General features: G+C 37.8%; 2 protein-coding genes across 3 annotated transcripts in view; one reads left to right on the forward strand and one right to left on the reverse strand.

Annotated features, from left to right (window-relative positions):
* Window positions 1-3,395, reverse strand: part of LOC144642558 (homeobox protein EMX1-like) — a 17,781-nt gene extending 14,386 nt beyond the window's left edge. The window contains exon 1 of the mRNA XM_078501532.1: window positions 3,204-3,395. The gene's annotated coding sequence lies outside the window, so the exon portion shown is untranslated. The remainder of the gene's footprint in view (window positions 1-3,203) is intronic.
* Window positions 225-9,023, forward strand: LOC144642557 (counting factor 60-like). Of its 2 annotated transcripts, XM_078501529.1 has the most exons (9): window positions 225-410; window positions 1,510-1,652; window positions 2,577-2,747; window positions 4,184-4,203; window positions 4,629-4,747; window positions 5,325-5,455; window positions 6,147-6,349; window positions 7,536-7,605; window positions 7,795-9,023. In XM_078501529.1, the coding sequence occupies exons 1-9, from the start codon at window positions 247-249 to the stop codon at window positions 8,100-8,102; spliced, it is 1,329 nt and encodes a 442-aa protein (XP_078357655.1). In that variant the 5' UTR covers window positions 225-246; the 3' UTR covers window positions 8,103-9,023. The 2 variants fall into 2 exon arrangements, with proteins under 2 accessions (XP_078357655.1, XP_078357656.1); XM_078501530.1 differs by lacking the exon at window positions 4,184-4,203 and having other exon boundaries at window positions 4,609-4,747.
* The last annotated feature ends 440 nt before the right edge of the window (window positions 9,024-9,463 follow it).

Raw genomic sequence — 9,463 nt, forward strand, 5'->3', positions numbered from 1 at the left:
TTTCCGCGGGGCAACTATCAGCCGATAGTTCCTCGACAGAAACACTCTATTGTTAAAATAGAAATCAGTGGGAGAACCAATCAGATTCGCGGATTTCCAATAGAACACAGCCGAGTTTCTACTAATGAGATTTAGAACCCAGGTTTCCTCTCTAATTGTCGTGTTTCGCCAGGGAGACTAAACACTAGTTTAATTTATTCGCCCCAGTCTACCAGAGCGCACAGGAGAGTGAAAGAGCGCACGAAAATGTCTGCGAAAGTTCTCCTCGCACTTTGTCTCTATTTCTTCAACTGTTATGGTTGGGAATCTCTGCCAGAGTATTGTGGAAAGGATTCCTATAGCTATACTCCACTGAGGAAAGGCCCGAAAGGACAGGAATATACACTGAAACAAGTTCATGTCGTTATCAGGTAAAATTGATAGCTTTATAGCACAGCTTAGCACGAGTTTTGGAAAAAAAAATTAAACTTCTTTGCAAAACTCTGTACACGATTGACATTTTAGTCGTTTAACTTACTTTTTAAGACCTAAATTTGAGGGAAAAATCGCAATTCAAACGAACGCTCTTAAACGTGCTTCGTGTCACGAAAGAATACTGTTAGTAAGAAATGTCTTTGTGTTAAATAAGCATTCTATTTTTAACCTTAATAAGGCTTGCAATTTTTTCTTACTTAGTTGCTTATTTTCGCTTTGAATAAAGATTTAGCAGAATTTTTAATCACCAAAATAAGTACAAAATTTGTTCGTGACCCTTTTCCAGTTTTGTAATCCATTGTCTGTAGACAGGGGTGTGGTAGGGGTCCCCTTTGGGACATGAAAGTTGATTATTATTTTAACAAACAATGCATCCCAATTCGTATCGATCCCTTTTAAACACGAAATTGATATATTTGTAAAATCTTTACTTTGATTTGTGGCTATTGATTTAAATTTGGGAGTAGTGGTTTAACATATTGATATAGATTTGATTTGATTTTACCTGTTAACACTAAATGTTACATTTGAGATTTAGGAAGGGGCCGTGGGCTAATTTGAAGTGATTTCAGTATGTTACAGTTTTTAAAATTACCATCTGTTTCCCAACTATCCCGACCTTCTTATTGGAGCAAGCTCCCACCCTCTTTTCTCCTGCCTCCCATCAGGCTTTAAGCCAGGATTTAAAAAGTGGGAGTCCAAGATTTTTATAAGGCCTGACTTTGTCCCCATAGGAGGGCCTGAGGAGCATGCAAAGTATTTTTCTGCAGTTATGAGTGGAAAGGTATCTAAAGATTTCCAAATTTGCTAAAAAAACCTCCTGTATACAGTTATATTAATTTTCTCTGAAAAGTGGCCGTCCATAGGACTCTTGGACTCCCATCTGGCTATCCCATGTTACTGCCCCCCTCAAGCTGTACCATATCATTCTCTGAATTTTTGAACAGGAAAAGAAATCTATATCATTCAATCTATCAGTAGAACTACTGTGATATGAAATCAACATCCTTCATTTTTTTATGCTTTCTTTGACAGACATGGTGACCGAACACAAGCTGGTATGACCCCTTGTTGGCCTAATGACACAGCAGAATGGGACTGTCTTTTGACGTCAGCTTCTCTGCCTGTCGTCAAACATGACACCCATGACATAACAGTGGACAGGGTATACAGAGATGGTATGTTTAAGTTACTCTGATTCCTTTCACATTAGCTTGTAACCCCAGGGGGGGTACTCCGGGATCCAAGTGACGGGGATGTGCGAAGGATTTTTTTGGGGTCGAAATTTTCGATTCCGGGATTTTTTTGGGTAGGAGAATTTGGCAGGTATTTTTTTTGGGTGACTTGATTTAAATAGGGGATTTTTTGGGGTATTAAAATCAAACTAAAGTGCCTTGGCACGGCCTTGGCAATTTAGGGGTAATTTGACTAGGGATTTTTTTGGGCGTTTTTTTTTTTGGTCCAGGGATTTTTTTGGGTAATGTCGGGAGACTTAGGGATTTTTTTGGGTCCTGAGTTTTGCCTCCATTCGATCATCCCCGTCACTTTGATCCCGGAGTACCCCCCCTGGGCTTGTAACCTGCCTTAGCCAACAAGGAAATTGTACTAGTTGGCTACTGATGTTTTGTTAGTCAGTGAGTCGAGCCTGGGCAGTTGACAGGACCAATAACTAAAAAATTCTATCCTGCTCAGTCTTTAGTTATCCAATTTTGTTATCCAACTTGGCCTTTGGCCACGGAGGCTAAGTATTAGGGAATATTCGATACATTTCAAAGGATAATAAAATATTAATTAACAAATCAGATTGCTTCATTATTTGCCAGTCTAACATTTTTTAAGTGTTGGAGTGGGTAAAGTTTCTACAGTAGTTCTTTTTCAATATAATTTGTAAAGTTGTGTGTTATGAATCTCTTATTAACCAAGTTTGCTTGTGATCATACCAGGAGAATATTAATTGCTCTATGTTTTTTTGTGTGCACCGACCCTGCTGACCCTGCCCGTATTCTCCTTGTGCTTGGTTAATAACTTATGATACATTTCCTACATCTTTAAACACTTGATTTATCACTGATACATAATTTTACATGTTGATTTATTTGCAGTGTACATGCCAGGTCGCAATGACATAAAGGGTGACTGTGGCTTGGGTCATCTTACGTTTAAGGGCTATAAACAGCAAGAACTGAATGGACAGAATTTACGCAAGGCATATGTTGAGACTGGGTTTCTTTCTTCCAACTATTCCAATCATGAAGTCTTTTTCCGTACAGATGGTGAGTGATTTCATCCATAAATCACTTTTGAGGTGGGGGGGGGGACTCCCTATAATGGCCCATACGGGAGGATCTGCATGAAAGAGGTACCTTTTTCATGCATAAGGTACATAAAAGGGTAGGGATTTCATAAGTTTAGGAATATGAAAGGGAGGGAAAATCTGTCATTTAGGTATTTAAAAAGCCTTTAATTGAAATATTTTGAACAGTTGCACGTTATGGCTGTATTATTTTGATTTGTTGCACACAAAAATGGCAACAAGACTTCCTGTTTTAGGAACATGTCATACCATTTAGGCAAGGGTTACCTTTTTTCAATAAAAGGTATATGAAAGGGATGTCTTTTCTGTCAAAGTGGTATATTAAAGGGTAAGGGGTTGGACCTTGGGGCAGAGCCCCCTGGTATACAACTTATTGTACATACACATGTTATTTAGCAAGATGGTTTATACTCACAGTGCCTCTTCAGATACGTGTATATAAATGGAGACTGGCAAATGTAGTGCTAGGGTGAACTATGCATCTCATCTAGGGGGGAGTATAAAAAACTCCTTGTTACTGAATACTGCAGACACTGTATAAGCTCTGGTGCACTTGGACCAAGACAGACTTGACTTACTATGAAAAAAATTTGAAACAGGGTATATTGTGAACCCCGGGGGGGGGGACTCCTATATGAAACAGACGGGGATGCTCGTCGGAAATTTTGAAAACAACCCCTAAAAGAGACCAATCAGGGTGTGGCTCGAGCTTTTCTTGACCCCTAAAAGATACCAAAAACTTAAGAATAGAATATATATTTGTATATTCCTTCGTGTGTAACCCTTAACGAGACCATTATGGCTTAAAATATTGGCGTTTTGCTCGGAACACCCTAAGCGAGACCAAAAATCCAAAATTTACACCCCTAAGTGAGACGACGAGCATCCCCGTCACTTTCATATGCGAGTCCCCCCCCGGGTTGTGAACTTCAAAGAACTATTAATAAGGGTGTTAACTGTGGAGGTATTTTCTGGCTTCATTTCCAGAGCTTAGTGTACAAAGAAGTGCATGTCCGATAGCCTGGGGCTAGTGAATTTTATTCTTGACTTGGGGAAAATTTTGGGGAAAATTTTTGAGCAAATTAATCATGCTTATGAAGAATTTTTTCGGGCTAGTTAAAAGGAGATACAGGCTAGAACCTCCTGGCTGGAAAAATGAATTTCTTTGCACGCTGAGCTCACGGCCCTTTTTCTTTCTGTGCTCTCCACTCAACCCCCTCCCCCCCCTTTACCCCCAGCACCCCACCAGGACCTGTACAGGCTGTGAGTGTAAGTTTTCCAACTTTCAATTTTCTAGGTACTTTTCCACCACAGTTTAGTCACTACGTACATATTAGTAATTTTATTTAATATTTCTTAATATTCAATTTTTCCCTTTTATTAACAAATTCAAAGATATGTCAAGAACAAGACAGGTCAGTGGTATTTTTTATTATTTTAAATTCCTATTTGCTGAAATTCTGACTGGTATCACTGAATTTTGATGCATGCTGTCTTAGTTTAAGGTTGTCCGCAAGAGTGGTTCAATCATACTCAATGATCCTGTGCAGCATTGTGAAATGATGAAAGATTTGTACCTTTTTGCCATGCTAATTGGTTAATTGAGTTACAATGCATTTTGCAAAATGCCAGTTGACCTTCTGAGAGCTAGTAATAAACTCAAACCCAGTATAGGTGTTTTTGCCTTACATGGCTTGACTTGTTGATGCTGTAATAATTAATGATGATGATGATGATGATGATGATGATGATGAGAATAACAATGGCAACAGCCCACTGTGCAAATAACAGTTTTGTTTATTTACATGCTTACTGATCAGTTAGTGTTTTCTCATTACAGTCTGCTCAAGCTCTAGCTCTAGGGCTATTTCCACCATCATTGCCAACTGCAGGCAAGTCACAAGTGGTCGACATTAACGTCATGGACAAAGACTATGATGATATTGAGCCAAATCCACGGTAAGTTTTATTGTCAGTGCAGACACTAGGTTTGAAACATGTTTAGCTTAATTTATGCTTGGTCAATCTTCATTTCAAGGTCAGTTTAAGGTAAGCATGTGCATCACCCCTTGCTTTTTTAAATGGAGGAACTTTCCCCGCATAATACATGTTGCTTGTTTGTTTTCTTTTTGTTCAGCATGTGTGCTTTTTTGAATCATATTCCTGTGGAATAAGTTAATTAGCCCCAGGGCACTGTGCAGTGCCCGTCCGGCTGTTGATTGGCATTTAACTTGTAACATGATAATTTTGTTTTGTTCTGTTGATCGATTCAGTTGTTTCTCAATCCTCCCTCCGGCCCTGAGGCGAGTCTCCTCGAGCCCTCGGGAGGGCTTCTTGTGCCCTATTTAAGATACCCAAACAGATTCTCTGGCTCGTATGTTAAATGTATAGGGTGCAAATAAAGTTGTTGTTGTTGTTGTTGTTGTTGCTGTGTTGTGTGAGAGAGGTGTGGTGGGGGATAATTCGACTGCAAAAATGTATGACTATGTTATCACATTATGAAAAGGAAGGACTAAAATAATTTTCTTCTTGGCAGACTCTGTCCCAAACTGGATCAGTATGAGAGAGAATTCTTTGCGAGTGACATGTGGAAGAAACATTACAATGAAAAGACAATACCTCTTTTAAATGAAGTTCAGAAAGCACTTGGTTTGGGATTTAATTTGAGTAAGTCACTTGTGGATACGCAGTGGAGTATTAGTCTGTTTAATTAACTACTAAATGTTATTAAAAATAATTAATCAACTTAAAGTAATAATAATGATTACTGTAATTAATTAACTTATCCTTATATTTCTTATAATAATCCATCTAATGAAAATAATGCAAATAGTAAAAAATTATTTGTTACAGATTAATCACAGTAATTGTTATTAATAATAGTTAGTAGTTAAAACTGTTTGCTTCAGTCTCTGAACAGATGATGTCTGTGGACAATTATCCATGCCAAATGGAGGCTATTGTTTATTTATTATGTTAAAGATAAACTTATTTCAGGATCTAACTCCCTGAAGGCCATCTCTGTGAGCAGAGCCTCCTGTTTACATTACTATTTACATTATTAACTGTTTATATCATCGTCTTCATCATTATCACCACCATCATCATCATCATCATCATCATTATCATTGTCATCATCATCATCATCATCATCATCATCATTATTATTATTATTTCTGTGACTTGTTTTAGTAGGATTCATTGATGTTCATTGCCACATCAAAACAAACTCTACCAGTTGATGATTTTATATTTTCTCATTACCTGTCAGCTTGAAAATGTATCAACACTGTACAAAGAAAATAGCTGTTAATCATTTCAGGAATTAACCCATTCTTTTGTTATTACTCTCCCTTAGCGTCTGAAGGCTTGATTCACATTGCAGACTGTTTGCTGACTCACACATGTCATAGCTTTCCCATCCCACCTGGGATCACTGAAGATCTCTTCACTCGCATAGGTGCCGAGATAGAATTCATGTGGTATGCCTCATACAGCTATCCCACAATCCAGGAGTATTCTAAAGTGGGAATTGGGTTCCTTATTGGCGAGATTTGGGAGGTAAGATGCCATGAAGCATTCAACAAATCAACCATATTTATATTCTTTTTAGCATAGATACATTGATGACTGGAATTCCTTACCAAATAATATTGTCGAAGTAGCTGATGTCGCTAACTTTAAGAGGCGTCTGTGCAAGTTTGTTATGAACCAATTAAATTAAACTAAAATAAATTATATTAAATTTAATTAATTCAAATCAAATTAATTATTTATTGCTCACCATTAGAGTTCTCAGTAGCTCAGTGGTTAGAGCGTCCGACTAGTGTACGGAAGGTCGTGGGTTCGAGTCCCATCTGTGAACTCAGAATTTTTTTCTGAGTTCTTTCTCTCCACACATCTATCCATTATTATTTATTTATTTATATTAATTGCATATATTGTATAGATGTACCGGTATATAGATTTTATCTTAGAGTTTTTTTTATAAATACCGGTATTTTATATTATATATGTTACTTTTGTTTTTTCTTTAGGGGGTCGGCTCTATATGAGGATTGGGTTCCTCCCTGCTGGCACCCTTTTGCAATATTATTATTATTTCTCTCTTTTTAATTGCAATAAAGTTGTTATAAATATTTTTTATGGTTATACAATGGTCGAAACTCAAGTGGAACCATGAGCCGTTGGGCGAGTGGATTCACTGCAAAGTTTTGGTTATTTAATAGGTTCTTTTCTATGGTCTATAAAACTGTATACCATGGACAAATGTGGTCGATTTGTTTTATACAATAACATTAATAAATTTACTGGCGGATTTGATGGAAAATCAATGCGAAGTCGCTGCACATGTGGCAGCTCGTAAGGTCACAACTTTTCGACTTGAAGCCGTCGAAAGCGCCCCAGATGTTCCAGTTGACATCTTACAAGTTGCTGGATTTTGATTTCAGAAAAGTGTTCACAATTTCTCAAGTTTTCCAACATTTGCCTTATTTTGCATTACAGGTTACGTCATTTTCATCTTCTATAATCTCATCAAACATAGTCCTCGACCAATGAGTGTGTGAGAATTCTCTCAGTTAACATATAAATATTTATTTACAAAGAGAGCTTGGCATTGCGTCAGTCAATTCCTGTAACTATCAATGCTATTGCAACTGAGGAAACTTGTGCGTGGTAGACCAGGCATAAATTGAAGGGAAAAAGTTCCAACTAAAGGTGATTTCATAATATTATCTTTTCTTAGGCGATGCAAGAAGCTTTGGAAGAAAGTAAAGCAAGAAAGTTTTTCCTTTATTCTGGACACGACCACACAGGTAAAATCGCTTCAAGTTTGGTTTTCTTGGCTGAAGATTTTAAATTTTTCTTTGGAGGTACCTAATCCACATAATTTCCCCCAAACTGATCCACATTTTAGCCATTTTCGGTCGAATGTTCGGGTTACGTTCGGATGATACTCGGATAATTCTTGGCTTATTTCTTATTATGTTTTTTCTTATCTATAGTTATGCCACTGCTCCAAGCGTTCAACGCGAGTGATTACAAGTGGAGCCCGTACGCCTCCATGGTTCAGCTGGAGCTTCTGGAAATGAACAATGGTTCAACCACGGACTACGCTGTAAGACTGCTGTACCACGGACAGGAGCAAACTATCCCTTACTGCCGCAGCTCTCCATGCCCGCTGGCTCAGTTCAGCGACTACATCCGGCAGATTGTTTCATCAGACCCTGCTACAGATTGCAAGGTGACCAACCCGGAGATCATGCATGGACCACGCCCACCGCACCCGAGGAGGGCAAGAATCCTATTTTGAGTTGATGGTACACAAACCACGCCCCTAACACATGGTGTTTCACCACCCACCTTGCTCTTAAACTCAATGAATTTGTGATTCAATGTGTTAAAAGATTGTGAATGTGGAATTGGTGTTGTTAAATTCCGATTAATTAAATAGACATACCTAACCTTTAATCGTAATTGAACACAAAACATCATTTGAACAAGGCCTTATAATAGAGCTGTTTTCAATGGAATGTCGAACATAATCCAGAATTGCCTAGTGATTAGAGCAGTTTTCACTTCAGTGTTGAAAGTAATTTGAGTTTGCTTTGGTTTTGCATTACTACGCTTAGGTGTCTGGTTTAAAAATCTCGCGCCACTTTCTCAGCCAATCAAAACTGAAACAAAAACCAATCGTGACTCGCTCACACACGTTTTCCCGCGCTTCGTGCCGGCTACATGTATTTGCTTCGCGTTTTGATTTGTTCACTGGAATGTCTTTGCCCTTTGTGATTGGCCAGAGTAATTACTTTGCTTTTGGTTTTACGACACTCAATTGAAAACTGCTCTACAACGCTCTGAAATTGATTTTAAAATAATTGCCCTGCGCTACCTCCTCTAACCTGCAATCACACTTCTTGTATTTCAATTTTTGGAAAACTGTATTTTGGTACTTAAGAGTTAGTTACAGGGTTAAAATAAATTTCTTAACAAGGAATTTTTTTTTTCAAATATAAAATTAAAAGTACTCTTTAGAAAATGGGAGAGGTAGTAAATGATTGCGTCGGTTGCTGGTAGCTGAAAAATAAGTAAGGCATATTGCAAGTTCACTTCATTTGCTGGCATTTAATTGATAAAGTACAATTTAAAAATTGTGTACGTGTAAACCAGTCACACTGTAAAAGTGATTTTTAGAAAATAAAGTTAACAACATGGTTGTTCTTTTTCAATTAAATTTTAGTTTTCTGTCGTTGTTTTGACCGCCCTCAAACGAAAGAACAAACAAACAAACAAAGCATTCGTCTATAGGAGTCAGTTACTACCTCGAGAGGCTTTTAGAGGTTTAGAGAAGGGGTTGGAGAAAGAAAAAAAAAAATCGAAACACCACCAGACAGTTGACCCCCCACGCAAGAGCTTTCCAAGTTGTCATGGGGGCCAGTTTGGTGTCTGTCTACTAATTATGAACTCCACATTCTAATTTGAAAATCACATAAAATCTCCCTTTTTCGTTATTTCTCTATATTTTACTAATCTTTTGAAAAAAACTTTTCCCTTTCAAACATCCCCAAAGATCACCCAAAAATTTACAAAACACCGCAAAACATATGGTTACCATCTTCTATCGAAGGTTTATGAACGGTTATCTTTTCTGTCAAAAATGGTAAGGGTTTCGAC

This window comes from Oculina patagonica, chromosome 2 (assembly GCF_052425735.1).
Source record: "Oculina patagonica isolate OP01 chromosome 2, crgOcupat, whole genome shotgun sequence".
Taxonomy (NCBI): Eukaryota; Metazoa; Cnidaria; class Anthozoa; order Scleractinia; family Oculinidae; genus Oculina; species Oculina patagonica.